The sequence below is a fragment of the Gracilinanus agilis genome, chromosome 1 (genome assembly GCF_016433145.1).
Source record: "Gracilinanus agilis isolate LMUSP501 chromosome 1, AgileGrace, whole genome shotgun sequence".
Taxonomy (NCBI): Eukaryota; Metazoa; Chordata; class Mammalia; order Didelphimorphia; family Didelphidae; genus Gracilinanus; species Gracilinanus agilis.
In genome coordinates, this window is record NC_058130.1 from 359,302,184 (window position 1) to 359,326,967 (window position 24,784).

Genomic DNA, 24,784 nt, shown 5'->3' on the forward strand with positions numbered 1-24,784 from the left:
ACCAAATTTTGGAGATATGGTGATAGCAGCAAGTGCATTTCATCAGCCTGGCAGAAGAACAGACAGAGGTGACCAAAGCACAGGAAACCATTTACTAGTCAAACTGTTTAGAAATGGCAGATGTGAATAATCCTTTTCCTGAGAACTCATAAATAACAATACGATATTACTATTGGATATTAGCCCAAACTATCACAAAAGAAAATACATTTATTTATAAAATATTTTATGGGTCTTACACTGCCTTATTTCACTTTTTTGGTCTGATGTTAAATTGTTTTTCTTTCTGAGAATTCAGAATAATTATGGAATGCTACTTATATTTAAATATAGAACAAATAATGGACCACCACCGTTTGACCAGACTTGAGCAACTGCCACCTCTGTGAAATGAGTTTTGATCCTTTTATTTTTTTTAAATGAAATGCCATCTGACAATAGGATCATAAATCTAGAGCTGGAAAGGACCCAGACACTATCTAGTCCAACCTCATCATTTTTAAAATGAGCAAAACTTCAGTCCACAAACCAAAGTCACAAAGGGTAATAAGTGGAAGTGGTGTTTGGAATCCAGGTCCTCTGACTCCAAATATGCTGCACTTTGCATTTTATCACATTTTATGTTCAACTTTGTCTTTTAAGAAGAAAAATGGTGGCTTGGTGGATAGAATGCCTGGACCAGAATCAGAAGAATCTGGGTTCAAATATGGTCTCAGACAGTTCTTAACTTTGAAATCCTAGCCAAGTCACTTAACCCTATTTGCCTACCCCTTGCCCTTCTGTCAACTAAGAGAGTATGGATTTTAAAAAAGAAGAGTAATGTTTTAAAGATAGCAATACATAATTCCATTCTGATATGTTTGGAATCATTTGTTTATACTTTAGTTAAGTACTTGAATAAGAAGTAATCTATAAGAGAATGAGAAAAAGTCATATAAATAATGATATACTTGAGTGGTCGGTAAATACTGCTTCCTTAGCTTCTTTTTTTTCCCCTTGTTTTTGACTACTGATAAAAGTTGCATTTTTTAAAATGAATCACCAAGAGATAAAAGGGCATGCCATGTTGGGTAACAAAGGGGGCCCTATTGGGTTAATTGTAATTCATGATGTCATAGTCTAAATATCAGAATTATGTGGTTGATTTAAATTCACAGTAAACCTTCTTTGTTCAAAGGTTTCACTTACTCATAAAATTATAGTTGCAATAATTATAGAAAGTAGAGGAGGCACAAGATAACCGCGAAAAGAACACTAAACCAAGAGTGAGGAATCTTGGGTTCCTGGTATAATTCTGACATTAATTAGCCAAGTGACTTTTGGCAAGTCACTTACAATCTCTCTGATTAAATCTCCTTGTCTAATAGAATGCCATTTCCTTGAAGGCAGGGACTGTTACTTAACTTTGTCTTTGAATGCTCAGCACACAGTCAGTGTTATTTTATAAAGACTTGTGGATTATTTCAACAATTTTTCTTTATTGCTGTACTTGATATATAGTGACTTTAGGAATATCAAGAAATACTCTTTTTTATTATTTTTTTTAACCCTTATCTTCTGTCTTAGAAACAATACTAATTATTGGTTCTGAAGCAGAAGAGCAGTAAGGACTAGGTAACTCGGGTTAAATGACTTGTCCAGGGTCATACAATTATTAAGTATCTGAGGCAAGATTTGAACTTAGGACCTCCTGGCTCTCTGGCCACTAAGCCACCAAGCTGCTGCCCAATACTCTTTCTTTACACACTTCACCTTCTGTCCCACTAAGCTTCTTTGCAGTCCCCTGAATATAGTATTCTCTCCATCACTCACTTCTATTTCCCAATTCCAGTTGCCTCAGAACTATTAGCTTGCTTCCAAACTTAGCTGAAGTGCCATATTTTCTATAAGAAAACTTTCTTGACCATTCTACTTATCAATGCCATCATACTTCTTAAACTATCTTATTACTTATCTGTTTAAATATTGCATCCCTCAGAAGAAAGGGTTGGGACTCTTTTTGCCTTTGGAATCCTTGCATATATGCACCTATGAATGAATCTATGACTAAGTGCTGAAGGATTTCATAGGCAAGGGGGAATTCAAAGACTATAGCACATGACTTCTTTCTTTGACCCAACATAATTTAATGGGTAGCTAGAGCAGTAGATAGAGCACCGTGCCTAGAGTCAGGAAGACTCATCTCTTCCCGAGTTCAAATTTGACCTAAGACACTTCCTCACTGTGCAACTTTGGGCAAGTCACTTAACCCCTTTTGCCCCAGTTTCCTTATCTGGCAAATGAGCTAGAGAAGGAAATGGCAAACCACTCCAGTATCTTTGCTGAGAAACCCCAAATGGGGTGACGAATCTGAAATGACTGAATGATAACAATTTACTTGATGATCAGGATCATCCGTATAACATTTGAGTTCCCTTTCAATGGTGAGATTCTGTCCAACCCATATCCCTTCTTCTCCCAACCAAAGGTCCTCTTGCAATTTACCTAAAGCATCATCATCCAATTTTTCTTGGGGAAATCCATTTTGCAAATCGAGTCAGATCAAATGACAGAATATTTATGAATCACTTGGAATGGTGCTATATAAAGCTCATTTCTGCTTTTTTGGCACTCTATTACTACATACATTTTCCTTAACTCCCCCTCCCTCCCCCAATGTACTACTTTGAACTTCTGCACCTTTTCTTAATTCTGTCCTCCTTGGTAATTCAGAAGAAGTATCTTTCATGGAGGTAATCCTTTGATACAGATGTCACATCTCCTAGATGATTCTCCTCTACAGGTTAAACATGCCCAGTTCCATTTCTCATGATTTTGACATCCTTTAACCATCCTAATTGTCATTCTCCTACTATTGTACATTTTTTCTTCTTATGTAAAGACTTGACCTACATGCTTTCATTTTGTTAGTCATGTCCCCCAGTGTATTTTGGACACCTTTGGCCTATAGACCTTACAGAAGTCATTCAGTAGCTAATCATTGTCTTTCCTAAAATGTGGTGCCTAGAATTGAAGAAGACTTTAGATATAAACTGATTAGATGGGAGTAGAACATTGCTGGCCACCTAGTCCAGACTGTCTCCTGGGTCCTTATATCACAATATGTAAATTTCTATTAAGTTCCAAGTCCACATTAAGATATGCTTTCAGCTGTCAGATAAGCATTTATCTAGTTACATCTTCCCTGACTTATATGATTTAATGAGAGAATGAATTTTAAAATATTTATTAGGCACTTACTATTTGCCACATACTTGCTTTATTGTACTTGGAAAGTTGATTTAAAAAAAAAACCTTAAGTGTAAGGCTTTTACATTTATTCTTAACTAAATTTCATTTTATTAGATTTTGTCTCATGTTCTAGTCTCTCATTTTTTTCTTTGTTTGTTTGTTTGTTTTTTTTGGACTAGTCTCTGTCCTTACTAGCTATTCTTCATGTCTATGGCTTCTAAGTTTACATTCAAGCATTAATGACTGCGTTTTGGATTCAACCAAACTAGCCATCCAGTTCTAAATCTCTCTAATTACTTTGTCTCTTAAGTAGCAAGAATGGTTTTGTCAAATGCTTTGTTAAACCAAGGTAAACTTATTTAACATCGTTCTTGTTATCTGACTATTATAGTAACCCTGTCAAAAGAAGACATACAGTTATTCTGACTTAACCTATTCTTATTTTTTTAAACCCATATCTCTCATCTTAGATTCAATATTGTATATTTGTTCTAAGGCAGAAGAGCAATAAGAGCTAGGTAATAGGGGTTAAGTGACTTGCCCAGGGTCACACAGCTAGGAAGTATCAGGGATCAAATTTGAACCCAGGACCTCCCATCTCTAGGCCTGGCTCTCTATCCACTGAACCACCTCACTGCCCCTGACATAAACTATGCTTGATGAAGCCATTTTGATATTTTGTGATCACTGCTTGTTTTTCTATATGTTCATTAACAATCCTTTTAATAATGTGTTCTAGGATTTTTGCCCAGATTCAGAGTCAAACTTATAGGGCATGAAATCCATTCACTTACTCTTTCTGAAATTCAGGCTACCATTGGTCTTTGGCTAAAGCATTTGGCATTGATAGGATCTCAGCAATCACATCAAGTCTTGGTGGCTTGACCTCATAAAGAGCAGCTAGGTTTTTATTCTACTCTCTCTGTACTTATCTTGAGTTTCAACTTTCGAATAAATCATTTTTGTTCTGTCTTTCCCAATTCAAAACTTTTTCTTTTTGACAGAGAAAATAGATGCAAAATAAGAGTTAAGTAGCTTGACTTTTTCTCATCTGTTCTCATCATCCCCTCAACTTTGAGCATCAGCATTATCCTTTTTTATTTTTGGATCTTTGTCTTTTGTTCATCATGGCTTTAAAAATGCCAATAAGGGGCAGCTGGGTAGCTCAGTGGATTGAGAGTCAGGCCTAGAGATGGGAGGTCCTAGGTTTAAATCCGGCCTCAGACACTTCCTAGCTGTGTGACCCTGGGCAAGTCACTTGACCTCCCTTCCCATTGCCCACCCTTATCACTCTTCCACCTAGGAGCCAATACACAGAAGTTAAGGGTTAAAAAAATGAAAATAAATAAAAATACCAATAACTTTGTGGCCCTTAGATTTCCTTGTAGCCTCCACTCACCAGGAAGAAGCTACACTGCCCCAGAAACAATTCTCAGAGAACTGAGTCATGAATACCATGGAGATAAAGAAGCAATGATCTCAGAGCTCCTTAAGGTGTTCCTTTGTTCAACAGTTCTAATTATTTATACTAAACTGAAATCTACTTTCTCTAATGTCCATCCACTGACCCCATTTCTACTCCTTGGAGCCATATGATGGAAAGTGTTCTATACAAATAGTCCCAGACTGCCTGTTCTTCTTTCTCTCAGTTTACCCACTATGCAGACAGAACATACCTGAATCAAATCCATATTCTCTGTCAAGAAGCTTAGAGTCTAGGAGACAAAATAAAACCATTTGCAAAGAATGATACCATAAAGCAGGCATGCTAATAATTCTCTTAAACCTGTTTTGTAGCTAAGAGGAAGAAGAGAGAACTTTCAACTAGAGGGACTAGGGAGGAAGTAGCATCTGATCTTGCTTTCATAGAATGTGTAGGATTTCAACATCCAGAGATTGCAGTTAGATGAGTAAGAAAACATGTATTAAAAAATAAGAAAAGCATGGAGGGGGCAAGATGACAGACATTTTATGGGAATAGTCAGTAGTCCAGGGCTTTTTGCAGTGTGAGATATATGAAAGGGAATACTGTAAGGAGAAATATGTGTGCAGTCCTTATAGCTTCAATGATCAAATATTTGTTAAGTGCCTACTGTGTTCCAGGGACTGGGGGACATAAGAGTGAAACAATTTTCCTTGACAAGGAGCATATGTCCTCACATCGCTTCAAAGGTTTTGGATGGCAAGCTAAAGAGTGATGGGCTCAGAGCTATATATTACACACTATCGACTGGATCGGAAGATCTATTGAGAAACTATCTGAATAATATATGTGAGAGGACACTAGGTCCTGAATGAAGGTGATGGCCCTGAAAACTAAGACCTGTCCAAGGGTACTGGTAGCTTCCTTGCACCATTTTCCTCCTTGGCATAGTCTGCTAGATGCCTGATGAGCGGGCTGTAAGGATATTGTGTTTTTGTGAAATGCATGCCTAAATTTGATATGCTTTTAAATACTGTAAATAATCCTGAGAAAAATGTAAGTGAAATTTCCCATATGGTACTGATTTACAATTCAGGTTTTCCTTGTGAGTTTTATTTTGTCTTTGAACAACCTGTAGTAATAATATTTTAAATAAATATTTAATTTCTAATAGTTGATTTTCCATTGTTCCTATCTTAACGAAGTATGTGTAGAGTTAGACAAACTGAGTAATCAGAAGCAGTGGTAAGGATTGTGAGGCAGCCCAGTAAAAGAGAAAAGAATTCTGGGTTTGGAGGCTCGGGACCTGGGTTCTAGTCCCAGTCTTCTCAAGTATTACCTCTGTGATCTCAGGCAAAACATTTAACCTTTCTGGACCTTAGTTCCTTTCATCTGTAAAAATAGGAGTATTGGACTGTGTGATCTGAATTGCTTTTCAGTTCTCGTTTTGTAAGATAATAATCATAAGAGCTGACATTTATATAGTGCTAGCACAGTGGATGGATTTCTGGTCCTGGAGTCAGGAAGACTCCTTTTCCCAAGTTCAAATCTTTCCTCAGAAACTTACTGACTGTGTGATTCTGGGCAAGTCACTTAACTCTGTTGGCCTCAGTTTCCTTATCTGTAAAATGAACTAGAGAAGGAAATGGCAAACCATTCCAGGATCTTTGCGAGAAAACCCCGAATGAAGTCACATGGAGTTGGACACAACCTAAATGACTCAAGAAGTCTATAGAGAAAGTTGTTTTCCAGCTCACTTGGGAAAAGAATATAATAGGAAGGCATGGACACCATAGCAGGGTGGATAGGGGAGACCTGGCATAAGAGTCAGGAAGACCTTGATTCATGTCTCACCTAGGACAAATTCCCACATAACCCTGGGCAAGTCACTGAATCTCCAGGCTCCCCAGGAATCTCCCTAGGATTGTAAATTGTAGAGTAGGTGCAAATATGGATTGTTAGAGGCATTTTTTTCAACCCAAGTGTCACAGGTCTATAGAGAAAAGAATGTATTCACTGTTAGTTTTCTTGTTTGTTTGTTTTAAAATGCCCTGACTCTATCCCAATTGTCTTAGCTCAGGCCCACAGTAGCTATGGAAAAAGGGTTTATTTATGCAGAATTTCTTCATGCAGAAGATTCACGTGTCCAGGAGAGTGATTGCAGCAGAAGGAATAATGAGGTCATAGAAAGGAAGCCAAACACTAGAGTCCCTCTGGGATGCCCACTGGGGGAAATAGGGTAGAGTGGTGTTTTACCATCCCTGTCAAAATCCTTGTAAGAACAAGTACAAGCAGTAATTGAAGCTCACACTTTGAAAAGTGTAGAAGGGGATGGAAAAACAAATCATAAAATAAACATTAACTTTTAAACATCCAAAATAACCATTTGGATTCCTTAATTAAGAGGAGTACAAATTCTATCATTCTTCCATTGTACATAAACTTTTAAGGTTCTTTCCTCAGTGACCAGGCACAAAACAACTCATTTTCTGACATCTTGCAAAAATTAAAAGTAATAACACTGTGCCTTAATGCATAGAGTTTATGCTACCAATGGGATTTCTTTAAGAACTGAAAAGAGGACTATAGAGATGATCTAGTCCACTCTCCTCTTTTTCTAGGCAGGAAACCAAAACTCAGGAGAAGTTAATTGGCTTGCCCAGGGCCACAGAGATAGTCAGCAACAGAGACAGATCTAACAACCAGGCACCCTGATTCACAACCCAGGATTCCTTCCATTACTTTGTATTCTCTCTTCCATTCTTTAATTTCAATGATATGTCAGGCAAGTAACTTGATTTTCAGTCTGAGATGCTGATAAAAAGGACAGGTCTAACCCCAAGGCAGATCAGCATCTGAAAAAATTTAAAAAATAAATATACTGGAGATAAACTACATTTATCTTTTTTGATTTCTGTTTTTTTTTCCAGATTCTGAACTTGCCTTGATGTACAATGATTCATCAGTCTTGGAGAACCATCATTTAGCTGTGGGCTTCAAATTGCTGCAGGAGGAAAATTGTGACATTTTCCAGAATTTGACCAAAAAGCAAAGACAATCATTAAGGAAGATGGTCATTGACATTGTAAGTAATGCTTCCATCCCCCTCTAAATATACAGGAACAGTAGGAAAGATTATGCCAATTTCTAAGGTCAAACCATTAACCATTAGGTGTTCATGAAATGCCGAGGAGCACTTTTTTCCAAACCTGTGGTTGCCCTTCCTTTCCATCAGAGGAGGCTGCCTGCCAGTGCCAGACATTCACTTCTTCCTTGTGGTGAGTTTTCCACTGTCAGCAGACCTGCCATTGTTTCGAACAAGAATGGCATACAATTCATCATTCAGATTGTGTTCCCCAAGGACATGCCAAGGAAGCTCAGAGAGTAGTATATGTCGACATCCTTCTTCTACCATCAGACTAAGATCATTTGGAAATATTTATGGGCTATTCATTCTGCTAAATTATTAGGTTCCTGAAACTGGAAAGGACCTTAAGGGCCATCTTTAGTCCAACCTTCCACCCAAACCTAAAGTGCTATGTGCAACCTTCCTGACAGATTGTTCACTCATTCTATACGAATCCTTTGAGCTAACAGGAACTTAGTACTTTTATAAAGTACTTTTATAAGGGTAGCCTGTTCCATTTTGGACAACTGTGGTTGTCATTTATATTGAACAGAAATCTGTTTTCTCTAAAGTTCATCCATCGACCCCCATGTCTCCTGTCTGGAGAGGTACAGAACAAGCCTAATCCTTCTGGCACATGACGTTCTGTCAGGTATTAGAAGACTGTTAGCATTTTACCCTTAAGTTTCTTCGACAGATTAAACATACTGGGTTCCTTCAGGTTTTCTTCTTCCTTTAGCCTATGGTTTCCAGAGCTCTCACCCAGAAGGATGTCCACAGTATGTCAGTGCCTTACTTTTTAAAAAAAAAAGTGTACCCTACCTAAAATCCAGTATATCTCCCCTGTTTGGGCTTCCATATATCAATTAGTGTTGGCCAACTAAGACTGGCACCTTTTCTTGACACACACTTTTTGACTCATGAGGGTGTTGAAGTCTGCTACAACCTCGTGCATGACCCGGGTCTTTTTTCACAAACTGCTGCTAAAATGGGTCCTGTCTATTTTGTGATTTTGCAGTTCACTTTTTGTTTGAGTAGGTGCAAAGAGATTTGAAATGTATAATGTCACCTTAATTTTATTCCAGGCTATCAGCAATTCTTTGATCAAATAAGATTAGAAACATGTATTTATATATGCATATATGTATATATGATATATATATGAAGTGTTTTGCATCTTAAAGTGTTAAATGCTAGCTATTATTTCATTTCCGAGTTTGTTATGAAATCTATCAGCAACTCACATTTATCTTTCTCTGCCTTTGTTTGGTATTGTAAGTCCTCGCTTCCCTGGGCAGATGCAGATTCAACGAGAATCTCCACTTGGCTATATTCTGATATGAGAGAGGTGCAGATGCCAAGAAAAACCAGTGTCAGGACTTTCAAGTGGGCATGGGCTTCCATGAGATGGATTGTGGTTTCATCATATAGTCAGCTCAAGCTGCCAAGCAAAGCATATCCATAGTGATGTATGGTGAAAATTAATTTAATTGTATCATTGTAGTTATTGAACTTTGAATTCCCAATCCAGTGGATAATAGAAATTATTTCCCATGCACGTTTATTGGCACTTTTTTCCATAGCAGAAGTGGTTATCATTGCCTTGCCCCATGGTTCTCTGCAGCAAGATGAATCTCCCCTTAATGTTATGACTTAACTCCTTTATATGGTGGCTGCTCCTGTGGCTGTCTAGGTCTCCAGAAAACACAGGAAAAGAAAAAGAAAAATTTCCTTCAAAAACGATGAAAGATTTTTTTGTATACTATTCTATTCAATAAAAATTGTTCTTCTCTGTTAAGGTACTTGCAACAGACATGTCTAAACATATGAATCTACTGGCTGATTTGAAAACTATGGTTGAAACCAAGAAAGTGACAAGCTCTGGGGTTCTTCTTCTTGATAATTATTCAGATAGGATTCAGGTAAGATTGTATATTAGTTCTCTCGGACCTTCTCTCTTCCTCCTGTCTCCAGGATCTTATACCTGATAATTAAGGTTAAGTCTGACATATCTCTTAGATTGGGAATGACAAGGATAGAGGTAGATAGAGGGCCATGGCCTGGAATCAGAAAGGCTCATCTTCCTAATTTCAAATCTGGCCCCAGACACTTACTAGCTGTGTGACCATAGGCAAGTCACATAACTGTCTTTGCCTCAGTTTCCTCATTTATAAAATGAGCTAGAGAAGGAAATGGAAAATACTCTTCCAATTTGCTAAGGAAACCCCAAATAGGATTATGAAGAGTTGATCATGGCTAAAAAACAACATCTCTTGGATTTACTGCATTTTCTTTTCTGAACCATTTAAGCATCTCTGTTCTTAATCCTGTCCATCAACAATTTCTCCCCCAGCATAACTAGGTGCAGCAAAAGTGGGATAACTTGTGTCTATTAATGCAAGTGTGAACACCACACAGACACATCATGGTTCTGTTATTCATAAGAAATCTTACACTACATGTATTTTGAAGTTTCACAGTCATTGAATGTGCCAGTGGAGGAAAAGAAAACTTAATTTCCCAGTGTAATCAGGTAGCAGCCGGTGCTGAGCAGAATGTGTTTATCTATTTTAGGTCCTACAGAATATGGTGCACTGTGCAGACCTAAGCAATCCAACAAAGCCTCTTCAGCTTTACCGCCAGTGGACAGACAGGATAATGGAGGAGTTCTTCCGCCAGGGAGACCGGGAACGAGAACGGGGAATGGAAATAAGCCCAATGTGTGACAAGCACAATGCCTCTGTGGAAAAGTCACAGGTAATCAATCATACAGTTGAAGCATATTATTGGAGTCAACAAAGTTGAATCTGTATAGACTTTCCCTTTATTTTTTTATTTATTGTTAGTCAAGACAAGTTTATGATAGTAAGATCCTTTACTTCCTCTTGACTCATAAAGAAAAGAAAAAAAAGCATTAATCCCAAGGACCCTAAGTTGTCTGGACTATTACAGTAGCCTCCTGATAGGTGTCCCTGTCTCAAGAGATTCCAATCCACTAAAGCAATTTCTCAAAAGTATAAGTCTGACCATGCTATCTATCTATCCAATGAATTTCAGTGGCTCCCTATCACCTCTGTCAACAAACATAAATGCCTCCATTTGGTGTTCATATTTCATCTCAACCTGGCCCCAAATGACCATTTTAGCCTTATTTGCATAGTACTCTCGTTCACATACTCCATGATTCAACATAACTGGTCTTTTAACTGTTCCCCATACATTGCACTCTTGTCTCTATCCATATGGCTGTCCCCCATGCCTCAAATGAACTTCCCCCTCACCTCTGCCTCTTAAAATTTATAATATCCAGGGCAGCTGGGTAGCTCAGTGGAGTGAGAGTCAGGCCTAGAGACAGGAGGTCCTAGGTTCAAAACCTGGCCTCAGCCACTTCCCAGCTGTGTGACCCTGGGCAAGTCACTTGACCCCCATTGCCCACCCTTACCAATCTTCCACCTATGAGACAATACACCGATCGGTACAAGGGTTTAAAAAAAAAAAGTAAAATATTAAAAAAAAAAATTTATAATATCCATCAAGGAACCTTATCATCCAACAAATCTCTGCTCAAGTACCTCTTTCTCCATAAAGCCTACCTTCTACTCCCCTCTTCTCTCACACATACATTACCTTATATATTCTATGTACATATTTGTTCCTCCCAGTAGACAATCAGTTCCCTGAGGACAAGTGTCATTTATTTCATTTGTATTCTCAGTGCTTAGCACATGATGGGCTCTAAATAAATAATGCTTGATGATGAATTGCAGAATAGTTATCAATGCTCTCTGAAACAAAAGAAGCAGTGGATGCTGATTGTGGGATAAAATATTTGGCAACATCCTTCCTTTGTGGAGCAGAGAGGGGTATTATGGTATGGATTGGAGATATTTGTGCCAGCCTGTGGAAATCTCTTAAATATTTATAAGAGCACCTGACCTGATTGTTTGGATTATGTTTTCTATGCACTAGTCTTTAGCAGCTTGGCACAAAGTAGGTGCTTAATAAATATTTATTGATGGATTGATTGATTCAGCACGTGGCATTAGTGCCTCCATTTGCTCCCTTGTGAAGAATTCAAGTGGTGTTCTTTGAGCTGGGCTACATAGATTTGGTGTATTTAGCTTATGAAGAATGAGCTTAGAAGCCATAATCTATATGATATATGTATTTTGGGGGAAACTCTCTCCTCTTGACTAATTTCTGCAACACATTTTCTGAAACAGGTGGGATTCATAGACTACATTGTTCATCCTCTTTGGGAGACGTGGGCAGATCTCGTCCATCCTGACGCCCAGGACATCTTGGATACGTTGGAGGACAATCGTGAATGGTACCAGAGCACAATTCCTCAGAGCCCCTCTCCTGCCCCTGATGACCAGGAGGAAGGCAGGCAGGGGCAGACTGAGAAATTTCAGTTTGAGCTGACTTTGGAGGAAGATGGTGAGTCAGATACAGAAAAGGACAGTGGCAGTCCAGTGGAGGAAGACACCAGCTGCAGTGACTCCAAGACTCTTTGTACTCAAGACTCAGAGTCCACTGAAATCCCCCTCGATGAGCAGGTTGAGGAGGAGGCAGTGGGGGAAGAAGAGGAGGAGGAGGAGGAGGAGGAGGATTCAGCAGAACCTTGTGCAATAGAAAATGAGCATTCCCCTGACACGTAACAAACAGTGTGAAGACTTTCACTTTCTCCTTTTTTTTTGAGGAAAAAAAAGTAGAAAATGGTTTCCAAAGTGCATGTCACATGCCACAACCATGGTCACACCTCACTGTCATCTGCCAGGACACGTTTGTCGAACAAAACTGAACCTGATTACTCAGTTTGGCACTCAGGAATATCGTAACCAGGATTTTCACCTCCATGGCATCAGAACAAGGGGGACGTATTCATGAAAAGCATTTTAATGAGATCTCAGCTTGATAGAGCTGATTCAGCAGCTAGTCTACTCCAACATGTTTTCATGGGAGTATATAGCTTGTCAGCCAGAGGCTGACATGGTTTGGGGTTCGTTTTTTTTTTTATTTTGTTTTATTTTAAAATTTTTTGAAAATAAGATGGTATTACATGACATGAAATTTTGTGAAGTTTTTAGAATACAACCAGAGTGAACTGAGGTTCTAAAGGAGGAAACAAGGTGTGATGAGACACAGTGTGAGTCTGTTACCAGGAGGAAGATGAGCCGCAGAAATTGCAAAATTTTCTAATTTCAAGTCTTCCTGTTATATATGACTGAACAGTGTGGCTCAAAGGGCTACACTGACCTCTACATTTTGTATGATATGTAAAACAAGATCTTTTGTAGAGCTTACTTTTATTATTATTAAATGTATTGAGGTATCACCTATTTAAAAATAATATGTTTGGAACTTCATCTGCCACTGGTTATTTTTTTCCCCCTAAGGAGTAACTTGCAAGTTTTCAGTACAGATCTGTGCTACACTGGATAATTCTAATTTAATATTTTTTTGCACCTTAGAGTTAATAGCAATGAACTGATCTGTAGCAATTCATTGTTTTATATACCAATGACTTCCATTAAAAAAAGAAATCTGAGTGGTAGTAGACCCTTTTAATAGAATCCAGTTTACTTTGGTTTTCCTTTAATTTTTCCCAAATGAGCAGAGTTGTATCTCCCCTGAGCACTTTCCTTCATAATATCGAGTGAGCAAACCTTGGTTCTGCAGCCCTTTATAAGGACTTTATGATTTTTCTAAAAGCAAACCTCACAGAAACATTGGTTGGTTGATTGTGGAGTGAAGCTGGAGATACTCCTCAGTTAGGTGTTAAACAAGAGTAGGGCCTTTCCTAAAATGAGAATGGATGACCACATGCTTATATTCTGTTATAGCCAGCTACTTGGAAGGTTCTACACATGTTGGAACCCTTGTTCAAGGCAATTAGGAAAGACCTGTCCCATCAGGACATTAGAATCATTATGCATTAGAGAATTCAAAGGAAAGTTGTCAGGTTTTTAGAGAAAGAGGATGACTAGTTAGTTGACTAAGAGAATGAAGCAGTTATTAGGAATTTTAAAAGTATACATTAGCAGGCCTAACTGACCAATAAATAGGGTTTGGTTTCTATATTGAAAGATTTAAAATTACATCAGTTTGAATTGATGGCTAAGAAGAAATCTGTAAAAGAGATTTGCTACCCACCAGATTTCCTCAGTGTAGGAAGGGGCTTCTAATCAGTCAACAAATGCTAGGGCAGAAGAGATCTTAGACATGCGTGCTGAGGGAAGAGAGTTGGTGATGCCACTGGTTAGGTTTGGAGGTGGAATATTTGTCAGCATTAGCCCTCAATGGAGGCAGAGAAGGCTTGGACCTTAAAGTCCTACCATATAAAATTTGAAAATGAAAGTTATCTCTGCTTAGTCCTTAGAAATTTCATTGAGATCTAAGACGTAGATAGATTGAAGCCCAAGGTGTTTACTGGGTAGCCATTGTCCCAACAAATATTTGACTTTTTTTTAAAACTATGAACTTCCCTTCAAGTTGTTTTTAAAGAGGATCTATAAAAAGATACCCCCAAAAAAAGAGAGGGGAGAACAAAGGAGCCTAGTTATGGGAAAAAAAATTTTTTTTTTAATCCAGCAGAATGAGGACCACTATGAGAAATAAATAGATCATTGGCCTGGAGAATAATTCTAACAATTTTCTGTGCTAGCTGGGGGCTGTGGCAATGTTTCTGGCCCCCCTCCAGATAGCCATCCTGATGTTTACATAGAACTTTCTAGTAGAAAGAGTTCCTTGAAGTTGATCTAATAGTAAGTGATTATATCAATCCCATTCCCACACATCCCTCACACCCACAGCAACAAAGAGAACAAAGATGAACCCTTTGATCAGAGATTCCACCTGAAGTATTTTGTTGTTGCTTTCTGTTTGGGCTTCAGAGGTTTAAAAAGATCTTTCCTCCTTACTGAAGGAAAGATGGGCAGAGCTTCCTCATTATCCTGTCTGTGGTTTCTTCTCTTTCCAGCATGTCCCTTTCATCCCCATGATCCATAGGGCTTTTTCCCCACAGAGTGCCTGTAATTTTAAAGAAGCAATATAAGTACCTAACCAAGTACAGACCTGAAACAATTATATAGCTGCACTAAAGGAAAAAAATAAAGGACTTTTAAAACTGCCCCCATGTTGTGAAAGATAACCACAGATGGACAATCATACCTTTGGAAAGAGCTAGGGATATAATGCATCGTACAATCCTCTTTACATACCCCCTTCTTGCCAAAGTGTGTTCCAACATCACCTGGCTACTTTAGGAGGAAAAAACAAATCCTTCTGTGGGTGGCTTTTTAAAAAAATGCATAAGAAAGTGGAACATTTGGGTACTGTATGGGGAAGAAAAGAATCCAAGTTTGCCTAAAACCAGTATACTTTAGCTTGCAAGTTACTTAACACAGTAATGCTGTTTTTATTTTCATTGTTTTTCCTGGTGGTGTTGTTAAAAATTCATGATGAGATAGTAGAGTTAGAACAAATGGTGAAGAGAAAAAAAAACTTGAATGAAATGGATTTTACCGAAAGCTTTATGGTAATTTTTGAATGCATTATTTATTTTTTTTGTGCCATACATTTTTTTCTCACCAAATGACCTTACCTGTAATACAGTCTTGTTTGTCTGTTTACAACCATGTATTTATTGTAATGTACATATTGTAATGTTAATTGTAAATTATCAGTTCTTATTAAAACATCCCCCATGACTGGGTGGTGTTGATATATTTGGAAACTCTTGGTGAGAGAACGAATGGTGTGTATACATACTCCTTATACATGTTTTTTCCTCCTGTAACATAGTCTGTGTCACCTTAGAGCTTGTTTATGGAAGATTCAAGGAAAACTATAAAATACTTAAAAGATATATAAATAATAATAATTAACAAAAAAAGCTGCAGGTCTTTGGTCCCAGGGCTGTGCCTTAACTTCAAACAATATTATCTTCTGTTTTGCTGCATTTGAAAGTAAGGTAACAGTGGGGCTAGGGCTGGGCATTCCAACCAGGTTACTTTGAACCGATTGGATTATGAGCAATAGCTGGTTTTTACAAAACCACAAACAACTTTGGAAAGTTTAACACCCCCCCCCCTTTGAAATATTAACTCCTATTTGCAATGGGACAGCACTGTGGACACAATTCTTCCACTATTGACCAGGAACAGCTTCAATCAATCCCTTTCAACCATCTCCTTATTTTTAAAACACTACAAGATGAACACACTAGATAGCCAACGAGAAGAAACCTTCTTGGACTTCAAGAGCACATAGGAAAATGAAGTGAAATGAGAATCACAAATTATATCTACATGTAGCTGTTTTTTTTTTCCATCTTGCAAGAGCTGTTGCTCTTTAATCACTTTTTTCATACGGTAAAGAATTTTTTTTTAGCCCAGAAATTTTCTCTAGTAAATAGCAGCTAAACCTGTCCTTTTATGTATATGAATCTCTCTGCACACAGAGGTTACATAGAATAGATGTGCACAGAGCAAAAAGGACTCCTCTTTAAAATATATTTCACTATAGCTGGTATTTGGAAATTTTGGAATTTAACCATTTCTGGTGGTCACCTCCTGAGTGCTGCATGAATTTCCTAGTGTAAGATGTGGGTAGCTCTTCACACTGCTGATGCCCAGCCCTTGAAATATGTGACTGTTCAGTGAAAGGAGAGATTCTTTTTCAAGGAAAAACAGAGCCTCCTTTTTTTGACACAAACTGTAGATTTTAGCAGCCCTGGCCCAAAGGAATTTGATTACTTTTGTTTTAAATAGTATAAAAGGGACACTATAACTACAAACGAAAAAAAAAAATCCTGGACAGTTTTCATTGTTTTTAATTTGGTTTTTCCTTTGGGTATGTCTTCAGAGTGGCAACTTGTGTGTGAGCATTACAAATGATTCTCCCATTTCTTAGCCTCTCTTACAGCCCATGGGATAGTACTGTACATCAAATACCTTCATATGAAATTTTTATATGCAATGAAAATAAAAGCATGGGTTGATTCTGCCTAGCTATTTATGACTCTGTCTTTTGCAATAAAAGATGATTCTGTTTACAGCCATTCTATGAATGTTTTAGAGATTTGGGAAACATAGTAATAAAATTTGTATAGCGCTTTAATGTTTGCAAAGCATTTTAAAAATTTAACTTCAGAACAACCCAGGAAGTTAGGTACTGGTGTCATTTTACAGATGAGGAAACTAAGGGCAATGTTAAGTAACTTGCCTACTGTCTAAGGCCATTTTTGAACTCGGGGCAGCTAGGAAATACAGTGAGTAAAGTGCAGGGCCTGATCTTAGGAAGCCCTGAATTCAACTGTGGCCTTGGACACTTAGTAGCTGTGTGACCTTGGGCAAGTCATTTAACACTGTTTGCCTCATCTGTAAAATGAACTGGAGAAGGAAATGGTAAACCACTCCATTATCTGCCAAGAAAGCCCTAAATGGCATCGTGAAGAGTTGGACAAGATTGAAAATGAATAACAGGAACTTCCAAATACAGGCTCAGCGCTCATCCGCATGTATATAATATAGGTTGCTCTAGCCTGGTTACATCAAAATCAAATAGTATTTGATCATTTGTCCTATTTTAAAAAATCCTCCAATGAATTTAATTTCATGACAGTGCATGGTTATCTAGATTATCCTTGTCGATCAAACATTCAGGTAAACTGAGAACTGCCACATATCATGGCCAGTTTTCAAAGGAATACACTGCAGGAACACAGACTTTGTTAATCTGATAACTGAGGGGGCATTTCGGGTACTTTGTAGAGCTGGGATCCTGGGCAAGATTTCCGTGCTACACTTCCTCCTCCATCAAAATCTTTGAGCTCTTTCACTATAGCACACAAGACTAGACTAATTACTAGATGACCATGTAGAGCGGCTATGGAGAAGATTCCTATTTCAGTATAGGTTGTACGAGTTTGATTCTGAGGTCTCTTACAACAGTAATTCTTTGGGATGTCTTGACCCCAGACTCTGGGGCCACTTGGAACATTGTCTCCCCAAACTGTCAGTAAGTATCTTTTAAGTGCCTATAATGAAGTACTTGTCAAATACTCAGCACAGTGCCTAGCACCCAGTAGCTACATAATTGACACTTCTTTCCCTTCCTGCTTTATCCCCTGAGATCTGCTAGATGCTGGTAATACAAAGATAAAAGAGAAACAATCCCTGCCCTCAAGGAAATTGCATTCTCTTGGGGGAGGTACTTACATATATAGGCATATACAAAAACTACTTTTTCGAGGGACTTATTTGGATTAAGCAATATGAGGAGTCAAAAGTAATGTGAGCTTGTCATTATCCTCAAAAAGTTTCCCTCTTTGTGGCTCTAACATTCCATGGTTTAGGATTTCAGAAATTCCATGTTTTCATTACTGTGGATACTCCCTCCTCTGATCCAAGCTGATGGTAATCCCTCCCTCCCTTAGGAGATGATTTCATGAGTTGTTATGGGGGAAAACAGCACCACCTGGACTTAAACCTTCTAGTGATACGTCTCATAACTTTTCTAAACTAGTAAGTATTCAGACAACAGATGACACAGAGTGCATCTCTGGGTCCACATTAGAAAACCTTTTTAGTTTGGCAGGACCTGGTGGGGCTCACTTGGCTTGGGTCCTATGTAACATTTGAAGGTTACCCCTGGCATCACAGCGGAGTACTCGGTTTTACTTGACACCAGGCTTTAAATCCCCACCAGATCAATACCTATATGGCTCAGTGAAAATTTTATGGCATTAGATTGATTTATTAAAAGGAATATGAAGATGTGTTCTTTTTTATGCTCTTTTTCATGTGTTGTGCTCAGTATGGCTGTTGACCTTGCCTACCTGTAGTTCCAGGTCTTCTTCAGGGTCCCCATTTACATAAATTATTATTATTATTATTATTATTATTATTATTCAGTCCTGGGAAGAGAAATCATTCTGCTTATTAGCAGAATATAATATATTTAAATATGCAATATACATTATATATATATATATTTAATACTAAGCAAGTGTGTTAATGCCTACAGCTCTTGCTTTTGCCAAATGCTCATCAATCTCTTTTCACTGTTTCTATCTGACTGCCACAAGTAGCAAAAGTGGTTTGGGATAATGCTAGTTAGAGAATGTTTTAATGCCTCCCAGGCTGGCATCATGATTCATTTTGTATGGGGACTTCTTCCAATGATGCAGATTGCAACTCTTGAAGCTTCAGTAAATAAATGGTCTTCAGGATTTACTGGAGCAGAAAAAAGTTTACCGCCCACAGCCGAGGAATCTAGCTAGGATGACAGGCACAGCTCATCACAAGACCTGAAAGCCTTTGCAGTTTGCTCTAGTACCTATCGTGCTTTTATTCGGATGGCCTGGAGGACTCAGATGCCTTCCATTCTACAATTAGCCATCAGTTTTGGACTTTAGAGGAGGGAAGGGAGAAATAAAGAAAAGCCACATATCATCTCTAAACCAACCCATTTTCAGAGCCGCTATGAGTAGGCAAGAGTACACATGAACCTCTAAGTCTTTTCATCACAGGAATACAAAAATCAAGCTCAGGTCAAACCCTTCCACCACAAATGCATACTGGCTTTGGACCTACATATACAGCATAAACATCCCTACATAATATAATATGGTCTTTGCTATGGACCCTCAGCTCTCACCTACCACTTTGTTACTGAGACTGGCATATTTTCACCAGTAATTGACTCATGTAGGATAACCCTTCTGCACACAGTGTTCCTGTTCTTAAAATTAAACACACTTCAGACACAACACCACACATATTCTGAGCAATTCGATTAAAGGATAGGACCAGCCTCTGGCTTCATTGATATAAGGACCTCCCCAGTGAGGGAATGCTGACATAGTCTAATTCCCTTCTCTACAACTTCAAAACTTCCCCTGGTTTACAGAGTCAGGTGTAAGAGGGGGAGATTTCATCCAGCTAGCTTTCTATTTATAGCAAACAAAGCAGCAGCTAAAATATTCCATTCCCACCTCTGTGTGGTCGTGTGTATATACATACACACACACATATATATGCATATATATTGTTGTTGTTTAGTTATTCAGTGGACTTTACATGACCCCATGTCCATGGAGCTTTCTTAGCAAAGATACAGGAGTGATTTGCCATTTCCTTTTTCACTGGGTCCCCATTTTACAGATGAGGAACTGAGACAAATAGAGATTAAGTGTCTTGCCTAGGGTCATATAAGTGGCTAAAGCTGGATTTGAACTCAGATTTTTCCTGACTAACTTCTGGTGCTCTTCTGACTGCACTACCTAGCTGCCATCCACGTAGATATATGTATGTACATAAATGTAATATAATGCATGTATTTATAATATGTATGTGTGTATCTATCTATATCTATCTATCTAGGCAGTCCTTTGAACTTGAAAGCAAAATTATTTTGATTTGATACTTTAATACTACTGGTAGTGTTTATTTTGATATCCACTTTGTAGCTGGAAAAACAAGGCCCCAAAGGATTATGATTTGCCTGAGATTACACAGTGTATAATTGGAAACTACGTCCATACTTTGTTTTTCATCAGTGATGATGGGGGCTTTTTGTCATCTTGTGTCTGGGTCTGCATTAAAAGTGTTTGGATACCAGTCAGGAAGTGCGTCTCTTATCATCTCAGTCTCAGGATATGATGAAAATACCCAGTCAACAAGCATTTACTAAGTTTTTTCCATGTGCCTGGCCCACTTCATTTTATGATCATTCATGTTCTTTTATTTGCCTTACCAGTGACAATATACCATAACCTACTTATTTCTGCCATATACATTTATTACCCTTTGAATTATCTAAAGTTTTGATTCTGTTGAGCAGACAATATTCCATAATGCATTGACATTAAAAGTTGAGTTTTCATGGCATTATTCAAAATACTAAACTCTTTCACAGGTGTAGTTCAATCTGGGCTCTTATTCCTATTCAATTCTGGATCTAATTTACTGTCCATCAGAAGGAAGGAAGGAAGGAAGGAAGGAAGGAAGGAAGGAAGGAAAGAAGGAAAAGAGTAAGAAGAGAGAGAAAAAGGATGAAAGAAAGAACCTTTGTAACAAACATTCATAGTCAAGAAACACAAATTCCCATATTGGTCATGCCCAAAATGAATATTTCTCATTCTGCATCATGAGCTCATTCCCCTTATTGGAAGGTAGGTAGCATATTTTATCATTAATTAGTCTTTAGGAATCATATTTGGTCAATGTGTGGATCAGAGTTCTTAGGTCATTCAAAGTTCTGTAAAATGAAGGGTATGATTTATAACAATAACAAGATTGTAAAAAACAAGCCCTTAATTTTATAGCTGAGGAAACTTGAGCCTGATAATACTGTCATCTTGGATATGACAGTTACAAGCTAGTAAGCAAGGTCCTAACCTCATCTAGTTCCCCTAATTCTACATCCAGTGCTCTTACCCCTACTCCTACACATTATTTCCCATGATGGAACACAAGAAAGGATAAAAACATATGCCAAAGAGAAAGATGAATCAAGAAAGAGAAGGAAGTAGGTATAAGGAGTCATTGTGGTGAGGAGGAGGAGGGGAAAGAGGCTTTAAGGTTCCAGGTGGACAGAGCATGCCTAAAAACAGTTCTCTGCAGGAATGCTTGCAAGGGATACTCCTATGTCTGGGGAGAAGCCAAAGGAATGGAAGTGTGAAACACAGAGGCAGATAAACAAACAGAGAGGTTTCTAGTTTCCAAGCAGATTAGTTTTTCAGCATTGTCTACTACCTGGACACCCTTCTGAACCATTAGAAGCTGCTACGATTCAAGGTTGGAGTCTAAACAGCTTGGTTGGCTGCAGAACCATAGTGTCTTAGAAAGAAGGGTTGTTTCTCCTTTTGTTTTGCTTTAACAAAAACAACACGGTGACGATCATATGAAACTCCTCCAACCCTGTGAAGCTTTAGACTCCTGTTCTGGGGGCCTGCATTAATTAGGAAACCATGCAGTCTCACACCTTGGGGCTTTGAAACACTTTGCTCATTTTTTTCTCCAACCAGGAGAGAAAATGCTTTTTTGTTGTTTTTGTTTATAGAAGGGAGGAAATCTCAAGATACAGAACCCTTCTTTCCATGCTGAAAAATGTCTCAAAGCTGCTACTGAGTTTTGCCAGGGAATTTTTGGGGACAATCATGAAGCAGGAAAGGAACAGAAGGACTCCAAGAAAACCCCTGGACAGTTCTTCAGCTAGTAATTTAATTCCTGATATTTATCCTGCACCTGTTGGTGTTAAAAGCTCTCTGAGACACAACAGCAAAATTAAACTAAAATGGAAGACACCATCCCTGCTCCCTGAGACCTGGAGATTTTTAAATAATAGGTATCATTAAGGAGAAAGAAGAGTATTTATCTAATGAGAACAGGAAATGAAGTTGAGAAGATAGAAGAAATCTCAGGAAAGCTGTTAGCTCAAACTTTATTTATATAGCTTGACTCTTTCTTTCCTTTCCTTTCTTTTCTTTCCAAGGAAAAGGGCATGAGAGGAGATAGAAGAGAGAAAGGGCTGGGCAGGAAGGGAGGGTAAAGAACCTTAGAAAGTAGTTCAATGAGAGACAGTGAGTCTCTGGACCAGAGTGAGGTGATCAGGACTTTCGACCCAGAGCACTCAGCATCCATAGGGTCACTTCCTTAATGGCTCCCTTGCCTTGCAATTCTCCAGGCTCACACCACAGTCCTATCATCTCTCACTCACCTAGCCTTGAAATTCTACTTCTCACTACTGTGCTCCACTTCTAAGACAGGTGCAAGCCCACTACATCTCAGATATAGTCTTGTGTCCTTAGCTCAAGGGAGCCATTCCACAAATGCCACTCATTGGTGGGGGTTCTTGTTTAGATTTGGGCTCAATGATAGCTGAGATCCCTCTATCTCTAAATTTTGTGTCTTTGTAACTATTATAAATAATATATATTCATTTGACTAGATCACTATATATAATTAAAGAATGCATTTTACACATATAACACATATAATGTGCATATATGCATATACACGCAGGCATATATGTGTATATATACATTTAAATATATAATATATGCCATATAATTAGTATAAATAAGAGTATATATTATAACTTGTTATAATTATATATTATAAATATAGTTAAATATAAATACATAGTATATAAATATATATTATATACAATATAATATATAAATGCAAACTATATATACACATGCATATGTATATATATAATATATAAAACCCTACCAGCTCCCATGTGTCTAATCATCTTTACTAAGTAGATGACTCTCAGATCTAGATAACCATCACCACCCCACAACTACTCCCCTTACCTTTATATCCATATCACCAAGTGATGATTATACATTCTAAATNTAAATAATATATATTCATTTGACTAGATCACTATATATAATTAAAGAATGCATTTTACACATATAACACATATAATGTGCATATATGCATATACACGCAGGCATATATGTGTATATATACATTTAAATATATAATATATGCCATATAATTAGTATAAATAAGAGTATATATTATAACTTGTTATAATTATATATTATAAATATAGTTAAATATAAATACATAGTATATAAATATATATTATATACAATATAATATATAAATGCAAACTATATATACACATGCATATGTATATATATAATATATAAAACCCTACCAGCTCCCATGTGTCTAATCATCTTTACTAAGTAGATGACTCTCAGATCTAGATAACCATCACCACCCCACAACTACTCCCCTTACCTTTATATCCATATCACCAAGTGATGATTATACATTCTAAATAGGATATTCCAGATATATCTTAGGCTTAACATGTCCAAAACTCTCCCGAAGGAAACATCATCTTTACCCTGACCACTACACTCTTTCTCCCACCCCACAAACCTCAAGTCATTAAATTTTACTATTTCTACCTCCATAACACCTCACACTCACACAGCTACTTCTTTAGTTCTTAAAACTTTACCACACTGCCTCACCTCATTAATAGGGATTTTTTTCTCAAATCCCAAATCTTGTTTCTCTTAAATATAAAGAATGTATATTTTTAGGGGGCAGCTGGGTAACTTAGTGGATTGAGAGCCAGGTCTAGAGATGGGAGGTCCTAGGTTCAAATCTGGCCTCACACACTTATCAGCTGTGTGACCCTGGGCAAGTCACTTAACCCCCATTGCCTAGCCTTTACCACTCTTCTGCCTTGGAACCAATACACAATATTTAAAAAAAAAAGAATGTATATTTTTAGCAATAGAACACAGCTCATTGGACTGATTAGTTGTTCTACCCTCATCACTTAATGTGCCTAAGTCTCAGTTTTAACACTTGTAAAATGAAAATAACAATAGTACATCTACTGCAGAGTTGCTGTAAGGATCAAGTAAGATGAAGCACTTTGCAAACTTCACAATGCTATGAAATGGGAATTATTTGGTCGACTCTAATCACATTGCTGGGCCTTCTTCTGTGCCTGCCAACCACAGTAAGCAGCTGATTGAAAGAAAAGTATTTCTGCAACATAAAAGTAAGTGAAGTTCAAGGAGCATGGTTAATCTTTGTTTATATCTATATCTCTATATCTCTATATATCCATTTGGAAATGTGTTGAAGAATGTGCTTAACTGAGAAATAGTCTTAGAAATTTGTGGTCAAGGAACTTTGAACATTTGAAGGTAATGAGGTGGAAGAGAGATTAGACTGATTCCACTTGACCCTAGGGGGCAGAACTAGGAGCCTTTAGGGAATATCTCTAATTGGCCTTGGGCAAATCACTTATCCTCCCTGGGCCTTAGTTTCTTCATTCATAAAATGAGAGGTTTGGGCAACTTGGGTCAACTTTAGCTCTAGACCTATGATTCCATAGAATGGAAGAATTATATTTAGATTTGATTTCAGGAAAAACTCCCCAACAATTGGTGATGCTCAAAAGTTGAATGGGCTCCCACTGGAGAACTTCAAGCAAAGGTTGAATGA

At 37.8% G+C, this 24,784-nt stretch overlaps 1 protein-coding gene across 1 annotated transcript in view; it reads left to right on the forward strand.

The window, feature by feature from the left end:
• The window catches only part of PDE4D (phosphodiesterase 4D), a 1,102,929-nt gene extending 1,090,487 nt beyond the window's left edge, over window positions 1–12,442 (forward strand). The window contains exons 12-15 of the mRNA XM_044663797.1: window positions 7,585–7,739; window positions 9,581–9,703; window positions 10,356–10,538; window positions 12,005–12,442. Coding sequence (XP_044519732.1) covers window positions 7,585–7,739; window positions 9,581–9,703; window positions 10,356–10,538; window positions 12,005–12,442 — 899 coding nt within the window. The remainder of the gene's footprint in view (window positions 1–7,584; window positions 7,740–9,580; window positions 9,704–10,355; window positions 10,539–12,004) is intronic.
• The last annotated feature ends 12,342 nt before the right edge of the window (window positions 12,443–24,784 follow it).